This window comes from Dunckerocampus dactyliophorus, chromosome 11 (assembly GCF_027744805.1).
Source record: "Dunckerocampus dactyliophorus isolate RoL2022-P2 chromosome 11, RoL_Ddac_1.1, whole genome shotgun sequence".
NCBI classification, from domain to species: Eukaryota; Metazoa; Chordata; class Actinopteri; order Syngnathiformes; family Syngnathidae; genus Dunckerocampus; species Dunckerocampus dactyliophorus.
In genome coordinates, this window is record NC_072829.1 from 9,105,790 (window position 1) to 9,127,714 (window position 21,925).

Genomic DNA, 21,925 nt, shown 5'->3' on the forward strand with positions numbered 1-21,925 from the left:
TTGGAAAGCTAAGTTTGTTGAGATTTGAATGATATATACCATTTCAGCATCCAGTTATATCTGCATGAGTGGTTGAACACTTACTTTAGACAAGTCACAAACATAAACATGAATGCAACTCACCTTCGAAGCCTCACAGAATCCCAACAGGAGATCCTGGTCCTGTTAAGTTGGTAATGGTCCAATAAATGTAAATAGTCCACATTAAGCGTTATATCCGCAAAGACACACCAGCCACCACTGTGAACCTTCATTATTTTTACCAGATGTGTGTATTTTCCACCAATTATTGATCATAACTTCAGACATCCTGGATGCATTGGCATTGGCACGAGCTTTCGCATGGGCTACTGAAGCTTTCAAACTCTAGTTTGGCACCTCTAAACAGGCAACTGTTCACCCCGCCCACTGCAGCACACCAGCCAATCATCTTGTGTAAGTAAAAACGGTACCATTCCCTTTTCAGCCATTTCCATTGTATCTGACGCACTGAATAGCCAGTTAAACTGTGGAAACACTAATACTTTGGTTGATGGGTGTTTTTTTTGTCATAAAAGCAAGGAACGCCTGTGTAATGGAGCAACAGAAAATGTGGAATGTGCGTCAACGATGCATCGACGTTGCATCTTTTCTATTTGTCTTTATAGCAAACATGTCTTCAAAGACACGCCACAGTGTCCAGGAAGCCATGGGGCTTTGTTTTATCCAAATGCCACACCTTTGGAACGCCTGATCCTCATTGAATCTTCACTGAAACTGAAAACCTGTGTTAAATACTCACTTTTTGTTGTACGGTCGTCCTTCATTGATAGCCGTTAATTGGTTCCAGACCTGGCCGCATTAAATGAATTCCCGCAATATAGGATTCAATGTTCTTAAATGGGATCTTTTTTTAACATTATTAGAGCCCTGTGGACATGAAATAACACCTATAGTCACATTTTACACTCCTATTATTCATTGTTTACACCACATTGCAACTATTATGCTGCAAGGACTCGAGACAGCGAGCTAGCGAGCAAACCAATTAGCCTTGAATTTATTCCCTCAAAACTTAAGAAGCCAAAAACTGACCATTTCCATCCGGGATGAACGAAGAACCTTTTTTCACTCTATCATGTCGGGCATGCCCAAGCTGACTTCATGCAGTGTTAAGGTAATGTTATGCAAGGTAATGTCTGAATGTTTTATGTCATTACTGCCGCACAGTGATCAGAATATTACACATCACTTGTATTTCAATATATGTTGTTTGGACTAATAATGGACCATAGTCTACCACGACACAGCAACCATTTATTAATTAATTTCTGAAAAAACGTGATATAGCGAGGGAGCGATAATCAAGCCGCGATACTGTGAGGGACGACTGTGTTTTCAAATTTGAATTTGGACTATATAAGGCTTCAAACATTGTGTTTTCCAGTCTATACCGCCAAACTAGTTATTTTGAAGGCACATAACTACCACTTAAAACTCCTATTTGTTTATGGTGTCAGTCACACTTAGATTATGACTGTTTGGGAAGAAAATTAGTAATGTTGTCTTTCATAAAAGCCCAAATCCATAGCTCTAATCAAAATAGTTCAAGGAAAACTTTACCTTTATGTTTGGTACAATTTTTTTTTAGGCATTTTGGCCCAAAAATGTTGGAATTTAAAGCGTTTTTTGGCTGTTTCGGAAACTCAACGAGAGTATCGGATGGGTGCAAGTAGATGATATCGTTCCTGAAAACACATTTCAGTAGCTGGAAGCTTCAAGGCTTCTGTTTATTTCAATGTTTTTTCTCATTGTTTATCGCATGGTGTCTCTTGTCATAACTTCCTGACACCGCCTTTAAAAGCTATATTAATGATTTTCTCCTTCATATCTTCTGCAGGACAATGAAGGACATTATGAGTGACAGTAGCCAGGATGAAATTAATCAGGCCCTCACGACTTCATACTTGGGCCCTCCAGGGAGAGGGAGAGGCAGTCTGTGGAAGTCCTTTTCTTTCCACGCTCTCACTTTTTGCCTTTATTAAAGGCTTTGTATGCAAACTCTGAAGCAAAATTCAGTTTTTGGGATTTAAATATTGGTATGGCTGCTGTACAGTGAGGCAGATGAGGGTCCAGTGGATAAAGCATGCAGCGCAGTGCAATGCGATCTTGCATCCATGCTGCTCTCTTAGAAAAGATCATTCTTGGACGTATTCTCAACATCACATGTGGGATCCATTATGTTGCACAGCTGTTCTGTCCTCGGCCACTAATGTCTCCAAGCAACACAGCGCTGCACCCTTTTTGGATTAGCCGCATTATTCGAGCCCCAAATTTGGAATTCTTGTCGTGTTCGCCATCTGACGCAACACTCTCAGGCTTAATCCTCTCTGTGTGTGTTTGCTTTGTGCTGTCGGAAAACAGTCCAGACACGCTGGGCGGTGTTAAAACGAGGACGATGAGCTCTTGCAGGGTTTCTAACGAACATCTGGCAGTTTTTTATAATTGACCTTTACTATGTCTATACAGTAGGATGGCGATAGTTTTGCCGTTTGAGACTTTTTCCTTCAAATGTTCATACTGTTAACTAAATTAATTAAGCTATAGGTATTTAGTTTACTAGCCACAGACTAAAGGCTTGGAATGCTCCGATCCATCGGCCAATTTCCGTGAAAAATCATGTGGTCGGCATATGCCGATAAATACCTTTCAACGGCAATCACAAAAGCCGATCACCTGTGGCTAGCACTATTGCAGTCCGCAGCAATCCCCGAGTACAGTGTAGTGCCTTGCCCTAACTATCATCTTGGGTAGCGTCCTCCTCCCACTTTCCTTCACAGTGCGCAGGCGTGCCAAAACAAAAACAACCAAGTCTGCCGTGTGGAACTTAACTGCCAACACATGCCACAAAAACAAAATCTTGCAGGCGTAGCACGTTAAAAAGCTTGAATTTAATACGGCAAACACCTGACGGAGTATGGTGAGCATCAGTCAAATGGCAGCTAACGCAGCCATGTGGACAACAAACGACCGTATACTGTATGCGTTACAGTCAGAAGGCTAAGCAAATAACCCCAAAAATATTTGAATTCATCGGACGAGACGGAAGACATCGAGTTCACCGACCGCTACTGGAAGTCTTGCTCGAGCCCCAGCAATGTACTCTCACATCCAAAGTCTCCTTAAAGAAGGTCTCTCATCCTCTGTAAGTGTCACGAATGATGTATGTCCTCTTGAAAAAGTAAGTCAAATATGTTTTTGTCATAATCAAGGTGATTTTATGGTTCCTTTCTTCATATAGCCCCCCCATTAATGAATAACTAATTGTATTAGTAATTACCTATTTTCTGGGCACCCGGACAGTCAAGGGACCTTGGAATTGTCCTAACGTTTCCTCACATGATCGGTATCAGCCGTGATCGGTATCAGACGATTTCAGTCCTGGATGATTGCTATCAGAATCGGCAGCATGAAAACCCTGATCAGAGCGTCCCTAATAAAGACAGACTGAAACATCAATGGAGAACATTTATCTACAACTTCTGATATGTTTTTGATATGCACAAAAGATGTTTTTTTGTGTATTTGAGATAGAAAAACAAAATCTGACAAAATTTTGAGATTTATGTTTTTGCGTTACACTGCAACACTTTACTTACTGGGCACTTTGTACTGCTGTGAGCTTGTAGATGGGTTTGTTAGGCAATTGTGACATTGTCATTGTTGTGCTAAACAGCATACCATGCACTGTCCTGATTATGAGTAAAGCGATATTGCTAAGGTTGGGCATTGTCTGAACTTCTGTTGTTTATGTGTTAGTGTGAGATGCTGCAGCCACTTAAACATACACAATCAAACAACTTGTAAAATATGTGTCTATAAAAAGTAGAAAAAGTAAAAAGGGTAGCGGGAATGTTAAAAAAAAAAAAACAGTCGCGGGAGAATGTGTGGCAGGAAATGCACTTCTAATAGCGGAGAAGGCAGCAGTGGTTTTAAAGAGCAAGATTTCTGAGCCTGGTGACTTCATAATATGCAAATCAGATGACTGAATTTACTACCATCACAAACCTTGGTCCATACTGAGGGAAAGGCTTCTTGAGACGTCATCTGTACTTCTGTGAAGTAGGTGTCGGACGTTTCGCTCCTCATCCGAAGAGCTTCGTCAAAAACTCCAGAGGATCTTATGGCAACACAAAATTCCTACCTATTTCAAACCAGTAAATACCCTGAGACAAAAATTAGTACATCCTAAAGACAAGGCTCCAAACCAAAAACAGAGCAATGTGGTCTATTCCATCCACTGTAAAGATGAGGAATGCAAAGAGCACTACATTGGGGAAACTAAGCAAATGCTCCAAAAAAGGCTTTATCAACATCGCAGGGACAATTCTAGTGGGCCTCAATCAGCATTACATCTACACCTTAAAGCAACCAATCACTCTTTTAAGGACAGCGATGTAAAGATTTTGGCCAAAGAAAACAGATGGTTTGAAAGAGGAGTAAAGGAAGCTATTTTTGTCAAACAACAGAACCCATCATTGAATCGGAATGGCGGTTTGAGGTTTAATTTGGACCCTGTGTTCAGCAGGTTACTGAGACCAAAACCCACAGCTCTTAGTCTTGCAAATGAGGTGAAGCCAGGGCCGAGCCAGAACAATATATGCTAACGAGCCAGTATCAGAGTCGTTCATACCCAACTCAGGGAGCGACACTTCCCTTTTATCGGAGGTGTTAATAGCTGGAGAGGATTATACCACTACTCCGCCCGGGCTTAGTGTAAGGAACCAATAGGAGGAGGGTGTTGGAACACCAATTCTGCCCACTCTTACTGTATTTAAGGCCTAGGCTACCAGCACTTATTAGTTCGCTGACGAAGCTCTTCGGATGAGGAGCGAAACGTCCGACACCTTCTTGACAGAAGTACAGATGACGTCTCAAGAAGCCTTTCCCTCGATGGACAACTCCTGTACGACTGAGAGCCTACACAGACGTGTGGTCCATACTGATGATTTTTCTCATTTACTGCATGCCTTTATCTATAGCCATTTTTTGAAATAGTAATAGCAGAACTGTATATTTTCTTGAAAAATATGTGCTGTGGAGAAATTTTAGCCCACTCATCTTTGCAGAATTGTTGTAATTCACAGCATCTCAATAGGATTCAGGTCAGGACTTTGACTAGGCCACTCCAAAGTCTTCATTTTGTTTTTCTTGGACTTGCTGGTGTGCAAGATCATTCACCTGTTGCAGAACCCAAGTTTGTTTCAGATTGAGGTCACAAACACATAGTCGGACATTCTCCTTCAGGATATTTTGGTAGATATCAGAATACATAGTTCCATTTATCACCGCAAGTCTTCTATGTTCTGAAGCAGCACAACAACCCCAGACCATCACACTACCACCACCTTATTTTACTGTTGGTATGATGTTCTTTTTCTAAAATGAGGTGTTACTTTTATGGCAGATGTAATGGGACACACACCTTCCAAAAAGTTTTGTCTCTTCAGACCACAGAGTATTTTAACAAAGATCGTGGGATCACCAAGATGATTTCTGGCGAAATTGAGACGAGCCTTAAAGGGGGGACCTATTATGGTTTTCCTCTTTTCTGAGCCATAAATGCCATACAATGTTGCATTCTCGTGTTAAACGATGCCAACACGTCAGATAATGAGGTTTGCACATTTGGAAGTGAGTCCTGAAAGCAGTTTTGGACGGCTCTGGACGCTGTGTTTTTTTTTTTTTTTTTTTTTTTTTATCACCGAGTTCCATGGACGTCAATGCAACCCAGTCTTCCTTACATGGGCATGACCAGGCAAACGCTACAGGCCTGCCTCTGCTCTGTTCACCATGCTCCCAGGAAATGTTTGTTTGGGTGTGCCTAAAGAGGCAAGCATCATGCACAAGTGGTTGGAGTGCCTGATTTCCAGCCCGCAAGAGAAAAATATGCTCATCAGTCAAAGGCTTTTCACACAGCACTGTTTTGTGAACATGGGCCCAACACGAAGCTGGACTTGCTGAAGTCCGACGCCTTTTCAACGTTACTTGGTCGTGTTGAAGAGTCAGCAGAGCAAGCTGTAAGTAGCAATTTGTTGATTTTGTGTAAGTAGTCGGACAAAATGGGTTTGGGAGCTGTCCGGAAGTCCTTAGGAGCGCTTGGGAGTGTGACCAATCACAGCAGAGTGGGCTTGGCGGGAGGCGTACCTGGAGGAGGGCTGGGGGTGGAGTAAATTACACAGACCGTTTGGGCGGGAGGCAGGAAACTCTGCAGGAAGAGGTGCAGAGTCTGGAAGATCTAGAAAGCTTTCTGTGCAGGTTATCGTGTGTAGCTGCTCTATAGGAGTCCAGAACTCAATACAAAGGCCAGAAAATTAGTATAATAGATCCCCTTTTAATGTTCTTTTTGTTCAGCAGTGGTTTTCGTCTTGGAACTCTGCCATGCAGTTTTTGTCCAGTGTCTTTCTTGTGGTGGAGTCCTGAACACTGACCTTAACTGAGGCAAGTGAGGTCTGCAGTTTTTTGGATGTTGTTGTAACCTCTTGGATGCGCTCTTAAGGTAATTTTGGTTGGCCAGCCACTCCTGTGAAGGTTCACCACTGTTTCATGTTTTCGCCATTTGTGGATAATGGCTCTCACTGTGGTTCGCTGGAGTCCCAAAGCTTTGGAAATGGCTTCATAACCTCCATTTTTCCATTTGAAATCACGTATTCCCACACAGGCCCATGTAGGTTAGGATTTTTTTCTCCCTTAATAATGAAAAGTTTCATTTAAAAATTGAATTTTGTGTTGTGAAAGTTGTGTTGTCCTCGACTAATATTTAAATTTGTTTGATTATCTGAAACATTTAAGTGTGACAAACATGCACAAATAAATAAATCAGGAAGGGGGCAAACACTTTTTCACACCGCTGTAATATGAAAAAGTTACTTTTTATGATGTTCTAACAGTATTATTTGTCCCTGGAGTCTTTTTAAAGAACCAACAGTGACAAAAATCTAGCATCTCCCTCACTTGTTTGCTCCACATTTGAGAGAAGAGCTTCTTGAACGTTTGAAGTTCACATCTTGACAGCTGCATTCTACCCTACGGGTTAAACCCATACAGCAAAAAAGTAGGGGTGTAACAGTTCATCTTTTACATGAATGTATGGATTTATATTCCCATGATCCAACTACATTGATCTGTGTTTGGCAAGCTGCCATTCTGAACGACATATCGATGTAACATCGTTTAAAAGGTAATCAATCCATTGCATCGATACTAGGAAATAAAGCATTGGATTTAAGCATCGCAAGCTTTACACCAGGGGTCACCAACGTGGTGCCCACGTGCCCCCCACGACCACATGAGGTGCCCGCAAGCCTGCTTTTCATTCAGGTTTTCAGTTAATAATGAAAGAACAGTAGAAAGAAATGCATTCTGAAATACAAAATGTGAGTTGAGGACACCAGCATTTTGTTAATGTTCTGGTAAAACAAGCATATTCACTTTGTTTGGGTTTAAGATAAGCTCTTAAAATAAATGTTACAAAAATGAGTAGGTCTTGGCCATTTTCATTTTGTAAAAGTAGCTCTCACAAGGAAAAACGTTGGTGACCCCTGCTCTATATGGTTGTGTGTTTTTTTTTTTTTTTTTAGCACTTTTAATGAAGTGCTAAAGACGTTAAACGTTACTCGATTCAGTCTGCCTGTCTGTGACGTCATCGCTACGTGCCAGCAGACAACAAACCTAGCATGGCGCATGGCAGAGGACAAGCTGGCGAGCAAGAAATACTGTAATTAAGCCACCTTTGCAGTCCAGTGTGTGGAAACACTTTGGCTTTTGCAAAGAGGGAGATGTTCTAAATAAGTTGCTCGCTGTTTAGAAGATATGTCAAGGTAAAGTAAAATACCACGGCAACATGACAAATCTCTCCAACCAACCACTAAGGCGCCATGGGATTTCACACAACACTGACCTTCCAGGCACACTAGTAGGTAAACTTACTGTTAATTCAACCTGAAGAGATGTTGATTGCACTTTATTTTGTTATATTAATGTTGTATTTGTATTATTTTTATGTTGAAAAACAACAGCATAAGTAGCAGGTAAACCTACTGTTGAAACTTTGGATGGACTTACTGTACTTTTATTGAATATTGAAAATGAGAGCAGAAAAGGTTAACCTCATGTTAATTCAACCTGAAGTGTTGGTTGCACTCTATTCAAATAAAATGTGAATGCATTTGCCATTAATTGTTTTTCACTTGTTTGTTTCTATCCATAATGAATTAATACCTGATTGCCTTACAAAAAACAACGGGAATACAGGAAACTTCACCTGGACTGTCCAGTATCCAGGTATTTATTTCAAGGTCACACTGGTTGAATTTTTGGCTAAAAAGTTACTGAATCGTTTTGAAACGCATCATTCTAAATGAACCAGTATGGTCCTTGAAACGTACTGGCAACCCTGAATCATGATACGAATCGAAACGTTATTAAAACAAATCGTTACACCCCTAGAAAAACCGTCATGATGTCATGACTGCACATACGGCCTCATACAGCGCCCTTCATAATACCCCGTAATACATTTGCTCTTTGTATAGAAATGAATTTGAACGTTGCAAGATGTTGACCGAGTGCAGTCATCCCAGTCGGCATGCGGCGGTGTCGGAGAGCAAATTGCTCATGATAAGTCAAGTTGGAAGCTAATGTATAATAGATGAGAGGGAGTTGATTAATATAGCATACATTCATGCACACACACACACACACACACACACACAAACACACACACACCCGCAAATGTGCCTGTCTCATTTCATTAAGATTCATGTTTATCTAAATTCACTGCCATGTCATGCCTGCTCCAGCACTGAGGTTTGAAGTCTCTATAGATATAAAAGTTGAACACTCCCAATCATTTTTTTTTCCCATTAGTGCACTTATTACTGTATGTCCTGTTTAAAAATGTCTGCTGCAGTGGGATCCAAGGAAGCTTAGCAATTACTTTTTGGGGGAAAAAAAACTCACTTCTGTTCTCATTCTTATTAGACATGCTAATACTTTTCACAGAACAACTTGACTGTGTGGATCGTGAATATTTGGGCAAAATATTGTCAGCTAATGTGCACACAAAACAGCGTAGACTTTTAACGACTTTAATGCTAAATTACAGCATCAAGGCAAGATTTTGGATAACACAAGTCATTCCATTGTGGGACCTCTGACACTTAGTTAAAATTAGTGAAAAAAAATAGTAGAACATGGGATCTTTTAAAGAGAAACCAAAGATTCAGTGTAATGAAAGAATACATACCGACAATCGGTGTAACTGTACATGATTTCATAGTCTGATTTTTCGGTGTGCAACTTTTGGTACTGTACAGAGGCAAACCGTGTTCCCACACGGAACACATCGAGTAAGGGACAGGGATTATAACTGCCTCATACTACAGTGAAAGTTAATGCAAAAATTTTGCTTCGGTTTGCATACATTTCTCAGTGTACAACATGGCACGTGTTGCATATATTTTTTTTATATATTTTATATATTTATCACTTTTTTTTAAATCACGAAACATCCCTTTTAGCATGGAAACCGGAACTGGAAGTCATTGTACCCCAGCTCCATCACCCATCTGTGACGTCATGAGCGTTTGACTGTGTAGTTCTTTGCTAACCAACACAGTTAAGATAAGATATGTCTTCATTAGTCCCACAACGGGAAATTGCGTTACGCCGTCGGTCTCTGCTTTTCTTATTGAACACGGCTGTGAAATAATCTACAGTGGAGCCGCAGAAAATTGCAAGTGCCATCATTTTGATAAAGGTGGTGTGAAAGAAATAACTCCTAGCAAAACACGGTGGCAGCTATCTCATAGCCGTCTTTGTCATTAATTCAATCTTCAATTTAGTCTTCATCAATTTAGCCTTCAATCAAGGTAAATCAATCAATGTTACATGTTCATTTTTCACTTATTTTACTAGTTTTTTGTGTGTGTCCCGAACAAATTGATTGGATTTGTGTTATTTATTCGGGAAAAAATGTATCACGTTAACGTCAGTTTCCTTTTGAGTTGGACCTTCTGAACGGCTTAATGTCGCCAATCGAGGTTCCACTGTCTAGTGAAAACCTCAGCAATTTTATGTTTTTCATTTTGTTCCCTTACTGAACCGAACCGTGACTGTAAAAGTGAACCTTGAGTATGGCGTGCCGTGACGCCCCCCGCAGTGAAGAAAACAAATAGGATGCTTCATTGATCCCTCATTGTTTGTAGAGCAAATGAACCCAGAGAGAAATATCATCCATGTGTTTGATGTAACATATTTCTATATGCAAGTGGCTCCTAATTTGTTTTGCAGACTCATTTTGCACCAGCGCCTCGTAACGATCCGCTCGCCTATTAGTGCCTCGTCTTCCGAGTAGACCGACGCTCTGCTGGGAGTTGCTCTCTGCACATCTTCACATCCGTTCGACGCCACATACTCCCACCGCCATTATTTACTGATGGTTTCGCCAGCGTCAAAGGTATTTCACATTCACGGCCGCCTGCTCGTTGCGCATTTAGCCACTCCAGCAAAAAGTGGAACAGACACATGATTTGCACATTAAACCCCCCCAAAAAACACGAGACGTATTCTGCTCGCTCGCTAATGGAATCTGTGGGATTTGTGCTTGTTGTTTTAAACATGTAAAACACGCTTGCTGACATTATTGGTTTATTTTATCTAGTTTTAAAGTGGGAAAAATACTCATTTGATATTTTCTTTGCTCGGCCGCCTCTTGGGTGGAATATTTCATCATGCAGCTAACTGCGTTGGAGTGGAGTTTCCAAGCAGCTGAAGCAGAAATGAAGATGTTTCTGCTTTGCACGCTTGCTGCCGGAGGATTACCTTTTAAACGCAGCCCGTGAGAAGTCTTTCACATTCATAGTCTCGTAGAGGTGACATGTTAGACGCCATGTGTCGTTTTTGACAGCATGCAATTCCCAAACGTTGTTGGCATTTGCTCTGGTGATGGCAGCTTAATCTTAATCCTGAAAAATCCACAGCACTACAGGTGCCAGAATTAATCTGATCATGTCAAGGAATTTTGCAAGAGGTTAAAAAGCTAATATTGTCACCTTTTTAGGCGCAATGGATCTGTTGAGGTTTTTTTTGGTCAGTCTTGTTCTGATGACACGACACTAATAACATGCAGGAAGGCTTGACTTAAACTTCCCCCATTATGCATAAGTGACTTTTTAATGATGTTGTAACAGTAATATGTGCTCATGAGCACCAAACGTGAGGAAACTCTCCCTCACGCCGCTCCACTTTTAAAATAACTTTTTCAGTTGCGACTTTTCCTGGCACCTGGCAATCCAACCTACCTTGGTGTTCACAGCATCAGTGTCAGCGAGTGACATGAGGGTGTTTTTTTCCAATGGAGTTGAGAAGAGCTGCTTGCTACTTGTTAATGGCCAAGCAGAAACTGTAGTAATTTTTACATTTGATCAACTTTACTTAAAGATTTGTCAAATCAACCCACGTAAATGTTTGGACTTGTCCGCACCCTTAATTGCTGAGCAGTTCTATTGACGCAGATTGCATTTGGCTAAGCGCCAACTTTAAGCACCGGGTGCATTTCATAACACATTTCAAACATAGAAGAGATTCGTGTTGACAATTGTTGTTGTGTTGTGTTGTGTTGACGATTATTTATCAATTAAGGGTGCTCATTTAAGTGTTTCTTGCATCATGCATTTATTTGGTAATTTAAATCCAAGCCATCAACAAAGGTGAAGCATGGTGAAGCACTTTCAAACTCTCTAAATTCCAGCATTAAGGCTAGATTTCGGACAACACACTTCCGATACACTATTGTGAGACCTCTGATACATGACCTTTAAAGAGAAACCAAAGCCACAGCATAGCTGAAGAACACATACCAACTGAGAAAAGTTCTCTGCCAGTGTAGTGCAAGAACACCGTTATTTTGAAGTGATTTATGTCGTCGAAGATACGTGAGGTAGCTGTGGTCTAAAGTCGTGTTTTGATTACTGCTAACTAATCAAGCAAGCAAAATGGTCAGAATCCAGCTTGTTTCTTTCAATTGCATATTTTTCCCGCACCTTGAAAAACCATAATCACATTTCCTTTTTCACACTGCGTTCACAGCTTTCAAATAGCTCATCAAGCAGTGTCTCAGCTTGATGGCATTTAATAGCCGACGTGACGGCGACACCCTTTTTTCACCTTGCAGACAGACACACACGGCCTTGTTTGTTATTTATCACATTGTTTGCAGTCCTTTCATAGTATTGATGCGACGGGTCACGGCTCTGCTTTTCCTCTTTTTTCACGCCCATTCTTATCTACCATTCCGTTTTCTCATCCCCGCCCGCTATCGGATTAATCAGTTCCTGTCTGTCACCTCTCTCCAGCCTGATAAGAACCCAAAGAGTCACGCTCCTGTCCGGCGACGGATATTCCTCCTTGACAGCGCTGGCAGAAAAACACAAGTGCTTCTGTTCCATGGCTGTAAAAAATAACTACTGATAAACGCCTTAGAAAACATTGAAGACCTGCCAACTATTCACAATATTCGACTATGATTAACCTTTCAAGCTGAATACCAGTGGATATAGGAAGTGAACACACCACTAAAAATAAATTACCAGGTTTTTATGTTGTAAAAAATTACTATAAGATTCCATCATTACAAAACCTTTTTTTTTTACTTATGTAAAATATAACATGTACAATTCATTTACTAAAGAAACGAATCTGGCAGGGGGAAAACATACACAAAACATTTTTGTGTTCACTTATTTCTTCATAGCAGCATATCATGCACTGTCCTCATTAATGTAGGTTATTTCCATAAAGGTGGCACTCTCCTGGCGACAGCAGCATACAGTAATGCCTGTTTGGGTCCAGTGTCGGCTTTTCCTGGCCCTGATTTTTGTAAGGCATGGCAGGAAGCAGCATATCATGCATGCACATCTTGATTAATGTCACTTATTTCTATAAAAAAACACCACTATCCACCATAATGCCTATTTGGGTCCAATGTCACCTTTTCCTGTCTCTGAGCTTAGTGTGGCGTGACAGCAAACAGCATATCATGCACTGTCTTGAAAAAAGTAGCTTTTTTTTTCTCAAAAAGTGCTGCTATTCTGGCAATGCCTTTATAGTACCCCTTTTTGTGCGTAAGTTTGGGTTTTGTATGAGTTGAGTGAGACATACTGTAGCAGCAAGTAACACATGCCGTCTTGATTAAAGTAGCTTATTTCCGTAAAGGTGCCACTGTCCAGCAAACATTAGCGTACTACCACTTTTGCTGCACGTCTGGGTCTCTGGTATTTTTTTTTTCTTTGACTTTTAGTGAGGCTAAGCAGTAAGCAGCATATCATGCACTTTCTTGACTGAGGTAGCTTATATCCATGAAAGCGCCACTGTCCAGTCAACGCCAGCATAGTGCCTTTTTTGCGCAGGTTTGGGTCCAGCATCTTCTTTTTTTCCTGTCCTTGTGTTTAGCGAGGCATGACATCAAGCAGCATATCATGCAATGTCTTGATTAAAGTAGCTTCTCTTCGTAAAAGTGCCACTATTCAGGTGGCGCCTACAGTGCCTCTTTTTGTGCACAAGTTTTGGGTCTATTGTCATTTTTCTTGTATGGGTTTAGTAAGACATAACAGCGAGCATCATATCATGCCCTTTCTTGATTAACGTATCTTATTTCCAAAAAAGTGCTACTATCCAGTAAGTGTCAGCATCTTGCCACTTTTGGTGCGCAGGTCTGGGTGTCTTGTAATTGCTCTTCTCTGAGTTTAACGAGGCAAAGCAAGTAAGCAGCATATCATACAATGTCTTGACTGACGTAGCTCATATCCATGAAGTACCACGTTGTCTTTTCCTCTACGAGTTTATGTGAGGCAATAAAAGCAGCAAATCACAGTCTTGATTAAAGTATCTTATTTTGGTAGAATCCCCTCTAGCCGGCCTTTGATCGAACAATTTGGTCACATGATGCCAGCACAGCTCTGCTTGTACACATTTTGGTTGAAAATGCGCCAACGATCTTTTGACCCACAACTTGTGATGCTTGGTGGATGAACCATGGTACACCCGCTGGGGTTTTAATTTTGACATTTACCCTTTTGTATTGTATTGTTGTGTGATTTAGTGTGTTGTTTTTGTGTCAGTGTTTCACAATGTGGCCTCTCCAAGCACTAGTTCCACCCTGTCAGGGGTTTGTTGTTTTTGTGCTACTTTGTCTACATCAATGCCACATCTGCTCATTTGCATGCCACCTACCTAATTGTATGCTGCTGACTTTTTTGGGGGAATGAACCTCACACACACACACACACACACACAATCAGTTGCCTTTAGCTGAAGATCGAGGTCAAGCAAGCGTAATTTCTCAGAAAAGTCCAAAGCCTTTTGTCCCCCTTGGTAGCTTTTCATGCAATGAAGTCCATTGTATTGCAGCACAATGAGCGCGCATGCAGCCAGCAACAATTAAAGTTGCTTTTTTTCCAGTCTTGTTTGGAAGATATTGTACACTCCATCTGTCTCCTCAGCCGCTTTGTGTTCAGCAGACACGTTACGCTCGGCACTAATTACTGATTTTTGTAGCGTCTACTTAGCAATAATGACTGTCATCAAATCCTTGCGCTAAAGCGCTGTTGCTTTGAAATCCGACGCAAGGTGTTCTCACACTCTTGTTGAATATTTTTATTATTTGTTTACCACGCACCCTCTATTACACCTTAACTTTGTCACCATCCTTTGCTCGCTGTCACTCATCTTTTTAATTGAACCCTCCTCCGGGGGCGGCTGAGTAAATGTGTAGTTCGCCCGTTTAAAGCACGTGGATTTTGGATGAATGACCCTTGGCTCTGAGCCACCTGCTGTCGTATGAAGCTTACGACCAGTGGGCTTGAAAATGACTTAATTTCCCCGCTGCCCGCTGGGGGAGCTGGAAGGTGGGGGCCTAGCCTTGCATAGAGCAGAATGGCAGGAAGCTAGGGAAGGCGCTGATTGTCACAGTGGAGTTGCGTCATTGTGATAGCACACTGGGAGGTCAATCCATGTTCTTACTGAAGAGAGGCCATCATGTACTTGCAATACAGCCATCGATTGCCACCTGCCATGCTCCTCCTTTCTGATAGAGTTCATTATAGCGGAAAAGAACGACAACTCTTACCAAGTTCTGAGCAGCCATTCATTCCACATTTCTGTACGTTGACGCTGCTGATATTGGTGGGTTCCTCAGTATCAGTTCCTCAGCGATCAGAGGAAGGAAGACCTATCCAAATAAAGATGTGCTTCATGAACCAAACTTGAAGGGTCAAACATGGCTTCAGATAGCCGTTTACGTAAAATCACTTGACTATACGCCAAGTATATTAGCGCAGTAATAAAGTGTTAATATCACACAAAGAACAGAAAGTAACCATGCTTGAATGTAGTTGCTGAACTTGGCAATGAGTAATTGTAATATCGGGGTAAAAAGCGAGATCCCAGCTTGTTTTGCCTTTCAGCAGGACTCCAGCATCCATATGTGTCCTCACTTTTCATTAAAAAAACATGTGTTAAGGAAGATTGCTTTGATGTGTTAACTTCTTTTAACACTTGAATGTCACCGAAGAATGTTTAAAAAAAAAAGCTGCTTAAAACATTGCCTGTACAGTTTACACCTTTATCGTTTATCATTAATGTTACTATTGAGTGCTTTATTTTTTTGAACGTCTTAACATTTGTTAACTTGTTTTTACACTTTAAGGCTGTTAAAATGTCACCAAAAGCATTGCCACTGCAATTCATGCCTTTGTCATTTGCCAGTACACTTTCAACTGAGCTTTTATTATTATTTCATAATACTACACATAACAATAATATTAATAATAATAATTGATTTGTAACACACTTCCACAGAAATCTCAGTGCTACAATGAATACAAGACTTTAAACATTAGCTTAAACAGATCAAATACTTAAAATGTAAAATAATATTATATAATATTATTATTTTAATTCATATTTTTAGTGCCAGCAGATGTTTACTTCTTTTTGCACTTGAATGTCACTGAAGAATGCTAAAACGTCTCTTAAAACATTGCTTGTACAATTCACACCCTCGCCATTCAAGCCAAGGCTTAGTGTTTTATTGTGTAAACAGCTTAATGCTTAATTAACGGTAGTTAACTTCTTTTTACACTTGAATGCCACTGAAGACTCTTGACATGCCACTGAAAAAAAAAACATTGACTGAGTCACTTCATGGTTTTCACTTCTTAGTAACAACAGTAGGCCGCTTCTTTGTACACGATGACACTATGATGATGGTGATTGTATGGCTGTTACAAATGTTCAAATGTTACATCAAACATTTTTGATGGCAACAGTTTGTCCCCAGGAGGGACTATCAATGTAATTTACTCTAGGAAAATTACAGAGCAGCAGATTGTCTTTGATCGTAAAGGTTCCCGTGATTATATACAGTAGTTATATACAGTAGTGATCGTTATTGTTTTAAAGTGTTCTGTCTGTACATTGTGCCTGCACATTCTTAAGAGTGTTGTCAGGGAAACTAGTATGTACTCAATACTACAAATGGTCTTGAGTCCCAGCTGACATCACCATTAAACGTGTGTGTGTGTGTGTGGGTGGGTGGGTGTGCGCGCTTGTGTTTGTGTGTGTGTATGTGCATTCACCCTCACTACAGTGCAGCCAATGATTGAAGTGTAAGCTGTACTAAAAGCGCCATAAAATCGCATGCCAGCGTTTCTCTCTTCTTCCTCTTGGTCGCTTCCAAGTCCTTGGAAATTCCACCAGTAAAAAGCAAGCTTGTGAAAGCTTCATCATTATCATCCTTATCCACATCCTTAACGTGGGAGACAGTAATGTGTGGCCAAGAGAGTTTTTAGTGTTTCAACAAACATATTGTTGCAGTCCACATGCACTGCATCTGACATCTGACATCTGGTTAAACACACACATAGACAGGTACAGGTGAGGCTTTTGGGCACTCGGTGATTAACAGTGGCGTCGTCATGAGGCGACGAGGGAGCAGTTTGGCTCTTGCAGCACTGGCAGCGATTTGCAGCTCCATCAGATGGGCAGAGGTCGACCGGAGGAGAGAGTGAAAGGTGCTCTAGAGTAGAGGGGAAATGGATGTATGATGCCTTCACTGCCACCTGACTGCAGCCTTTTAAGTACCTTATTTGTACAGGCTCTATAGCCAAGTCTGTGGTTTTCCAGCGCTACAAAACGCTTCCATTGCGTCACGAATGGTGCCCTGCATCCATGATAATCACATTTTACACCAAGCAAAGGTTCACTCATCGCCTGTTTGTTCTGTTTACTAGTACGTGAAAGCATCCCAGTTCATTTCCAACTTGCTCCTGGTTTTGTCACTGCAGCAAAGTGTCAAATTGCACAGACGGCGGCGACGTGAATCATTTTTCAAGTGTTTTTTTTTTTTGTTATGAGGTTGCGAGGGTCACGGCAGCCTGCTCCTCAGCTCATGCTGTTAAAAGATTTCTGTTTTCTGTTTCTTTACAGAACCTTCTCAACCAGTTGTGGTTGTGGCACTGAGTGTTCTCATTGGGAATTTATTTGAATATTTTAATGGCAGTTTTTCCTATTGCTAAGAGTAGGTGGAAAACATCCTTTTGGATTTCATCTTGCACGAGATGCGACGGAAAGGTTAAACACAGCATGCGCAATGGCAGAGTACGAGAATCCACTGGCACACAGAAACGTCTGAACATTTATAGAATACTCCTGTGGCACAAGAAAACTATCATGCAATAGAAGGATTGAAAAGTAAAGTAACTGTTTTGAATGTTGCAAACACCAAAGGATTGTCCTTTTGGGTTTCATCTTGCACAAGATGCGGCAGAAGGGTTGCACACAGCATCCACAGGAAACATCGACATTTATACACTATGCATGATCCTGCTCACCTAAAAAAGATTTGTTGTGTTCTGTTGTGTGGTCTTGATGAAATTGAAAATGAAATTGGAGGTGTACTACTTGGCTACAACCAGCGGAGGCGCTGTTGTGTCCATGTCAATTTTAGTAGTTTGCTGCCGAGAGACAACACAACATCAGCTATGGGAATGTTTAGCTGCAGCAATGATACTTAAAGCAACTCGTCCAGGCGACATGATTCTGCACAATATAACATCGGCCGTGGAAACCGTCTTTGAACATGTACAGCAGGGGTCACCAAGGTTTTTCCTTGTGAGAGCTACTTTTACAAAATGAAAATGGCCAAGAGCTACTCATTTTTGTAACATTTATTTTCAGAGCTTATTTTAAACCCAAACAAAGCGAATATGCTTGTTTTACCAGAACATGAACAAAATGCTGGTGTCCACAACTCACATTTTGTATTTCAGAATGCATTTCTTTCTACTGTTCTTTCATTATTAACTGGAAACCTGAATGAAAAGCAGGCTTGCGGGCACCTCATGTGGTCGTGGGGGCTACCTGGTGCCCGCGGGCACCACGTTGGTGACCCCTGATGTACAGTATAAGAGCTATTATGTAAGTTGTACCTACCCTCAAATCCTTCAATTCTCGCATTGAAATAGGACATTTTTACAGCCATGTGAAAAGGTGTGGACACCACATGGGGGGCTGTGTTGTGGCATGTCCACAGTGTTGTGAGGGCTGCTTGGGTTTTTTCTTTTTCTTTTGTGGTACTTAACTGTTTGACTTTGTGTCTCTGCAGAGGGGATCCATAACATGCCCATGGAGTCCAACTCCATATCCATGCCTATGTCGGACCCCAACGCCTGGGCCACGGCCATGAACAACCTGGGCATGCCTCCAATGGGTATCGCGGGCCAGCCGCTCATGCCAGGTAGGCGCATTACAACACATAAATACACTGAATGGGCACATTTATATTTGTGTGTGTGTGTGGTTTTTTTTTTCATTTTTATTTCATGTGTAACGTAAAAGACATGTTTTGTTTTTAATTAATGTTTATTATGGGTGTAGCGGTACGGCGTTAGCACAGTTCGGTATGTACCTCGGTCTTAGAGGAACAGTTCGATTCATTTTTGGTTCAGTAAGGGAACAAAATGCAAAACGTAAAAATGTTTAGCTTTTGTGTAACCAGCTTTAATTATTTTTTTGCAATGAAAGGAAAAAAAATGCAAACTGCTGGCAGGCAATTCTCTAATAAACACATTTCTCAAATAATAAAGTTTACAATGTTTCAGTTTAGGAAAGTGCAGCATTGCAGACAAATGCAACAGTAACAGTTTGAACAGTGTGAATTATTATTTCATCACTTTCAATAAATTCAAAAGTTCCTGATTGTCTGAAGTGCAGTGTTGATAGTTCCAGCTGGTAGCCCCGTTCGCCATCGCAGCAATGGTGGAACACTGCTTTCATCTTATTTATTTCTTATTTTTTATTTTATTTCATCTTGTCTATGTCGTTTACGTACTTCACCGGGAAGGTGAAGTCAGGTGTTCCCAAACTGGAGACTTTAGTGACAGAAGAGTTCTCCTTGGCAGTATCGCTAACCAAAGCCTGGGCTGCACTTTTTGCAGAGCATATGAATGAAACACTTCCTGTTCCTCACTCAATGTTCTGTACCAAACCAAAAAAATCAAATCAACCATCCATTTTCTATGCCGCTTTTCCTCATTACGGTCGCGGGGGTATGCTGGAGCCTATCCCAGCTGACTTTATGCGACAGGCGGGGTACACCCTGGACTGGTCACCTTTTTTGGCATTTGTTAATTCCCTCCAATGTCCTCGCTCGGAGTGGACGCAGCAGTGTTTAATTTCCAAAAAGCTTTACTAGCGCCTCTCCATTTCACTGCCATCATCGTAGTACTTTTAATTCTTTTTTTAATTGAATTCCTGTTGTCTTCCTAAAGGCTATTTTCCATTTAAGATAAAGCAGCAAACAGTATTTAAAAATGGATTAGCACACTGCAAAGGAAAAAATGGAGACTTAAAAATTAATCAAGTTGGCTGTCCTTTTTTGTGTGTGTGTTTATTTGTCATTTTGAGAAGAAGTCCCGTGAAAGGAGCATCTCTTTCTTTCTCACAGGGTCAAAGCCGTATTTTTTTCCCCCCCATAGTAACCTTTAGGAAGAGGTGAGTTCATTAACTATGTGGTTGCATTGACTCTCCATGAATAATAAACAAACTGCTGAGTCAGCTAAAAAGCAAGTTGCGATGCACGAGTTGTGGATTGTATGAGTTGTCGTGAGGAAGCGGCGTTTTTTGATTCGTTTACATCTCAGTCAGACCCAGCTGGATGTTGACGTGAGCACCAGTCACAAATTCAGAAACAAGTCGTTGCGCTTTAAATGCAAGCACGCTGAGCGCATTACGTTCACGCCCACGCCAACCCGACGAGAGCTCCAATCAGGCCAAATTAGCTGGCCTATTTTGGGGCTCTGTGTGCGTGCTTTGGGGTGTTGGTGCATCAGCAGAGGGATGAAAGGGGAAGAGATGAATGAAGGGGAAGGGTCACCTGGTGAACATCTGGTGGTGCTTCTCCTGAATGTTTCATGACTCCACCTTCTCATCATCTTACAGTATCTCACAAACGGGCTACGTTCACACTCTAGGGAATGATGCCCAATTCCATTTTTTTTTATATCCATTCTTTTATGTGGTCGTTCACCAAAAAAAATGCGTCCAGGAAGTGACACGAATGCACAAAACATGACGTCACACACGTTGCTGTGTGTTTACGGAACATGGCCCCAGCTTGTGCTCTTCTTGGTGCATTTGTGGCAATTTCAAGGATTTTGTGCAACGGGAGGCAACATTTTCTTAACCAAATGATTCCGCATTGGAGATTAAGAAGGAAGAGGGCAAGACTTTTGGTATGGCAGTCCGGGAGGAACTTGCTGCAACGTCTGTTCCGAGGAGCATGTGAGTGGATGTTGGAGCCAGGAGTGGTAGGTGGTGTGAGACGCTTCAGTGACACGTTTTTGAAGTAATTTTTGTATGACAAGGAGAACTTTTATGCTTGTCGCTGACAAAGAGGCCGGGCATTTGCGACCTGACCATTCAGACAGCAGTAGATCAGGTAAATATGGGATTTGTATCTACATACAAACGAGGGCTGAGTCACATTTAGAAAAGTCACAATTGTACTGTTCACACTGACATGAAAAACATATACAGCAGTGACATGCGATCAGGGGGTGCACCTCACCTGTCATGTCAGTATAAAAATAGAAATCAAAATAATAACACAAAATAAATGTCCATTGAAATGTATTATAAATGTATTTTCTCTATGATTTGTTATCATTTTTAACATTTTCTTAAGTGAAATTTGCTGAATGTACAGATTTCCTCATCAGATACAGGGAAGAAACCGAGGTGTGAGCATAGCCTTGGATATACTTCAGAGTATTCGGTGTATAGCTCGAATTACTCTCCGCTAAAAATAAGTCCGACCATTCTCTGGTGTACCCCGGCCTCTCGCCCGAAGTCAGCTCGATTGGCCTCCATCATACCCACGATCCTAGTGAAGACAAGCGATATCAAAAATAGTTGGATTGATGAATGAAAGCGAGTCAACACACAGCGATTGTATTAAATAGCTGGCAACACATGTGAGTACACGTCATAGTAAACATGGCCACATTGTGTCCTTGCCTTAATCCTCTTGGGCTTGGAATCCACCAGGGCAGCACAGGTTGTTACGGAATCCTCTTCCACTCTTACATCACTGGTGGAGCTGGTGGATTTTACACATCTTGTGCTCCTCCACCTTCCTTCCTTGTACTTGAGGATACGCTAAAGCAGGGGTGCCCAGCGAGGGCCAGAAATGGACAATCAAAGGATGCAAGGGCCACTTTGATATTTTGGAAATGCTAAGAAGTTAGATATTCTATATTTCAAGGAAAAAAATGCATCTCAGTTTGTGATGCAGGTGAAAAAGTGTATTATTAGTATCAACTTCACT

At 41.3% G+C, this 21,925-nt stretch overlaps 1 protein-coding gene across 5 annotated transcripts in view; it reads left to right on the plus strand.

Moving 5' to 3' along the window:
- Nucleotides 1-21,925, plus strand: part of enox2 (ecto-NOX disulfide-thiol exchanger 2) — a 246,205-nt gene that overhangs the window by 148,236 nt on the left and 76,044 nt on the right. For all 5 annotated transcript variants that reach the window (XM_054792439.1, XM_054792442.1, XM_054792440.1 and 2 more), the window contains one exon: nt 18,704-18,835. In XM_054792439.1, coding sequence (XP_054648414.1) covers nt 18,704-18,835 — 132 coding nt within the window. The remainder of the gene's footprint in view (nt 1-18,703; nt 18,836-21,925) is intronic.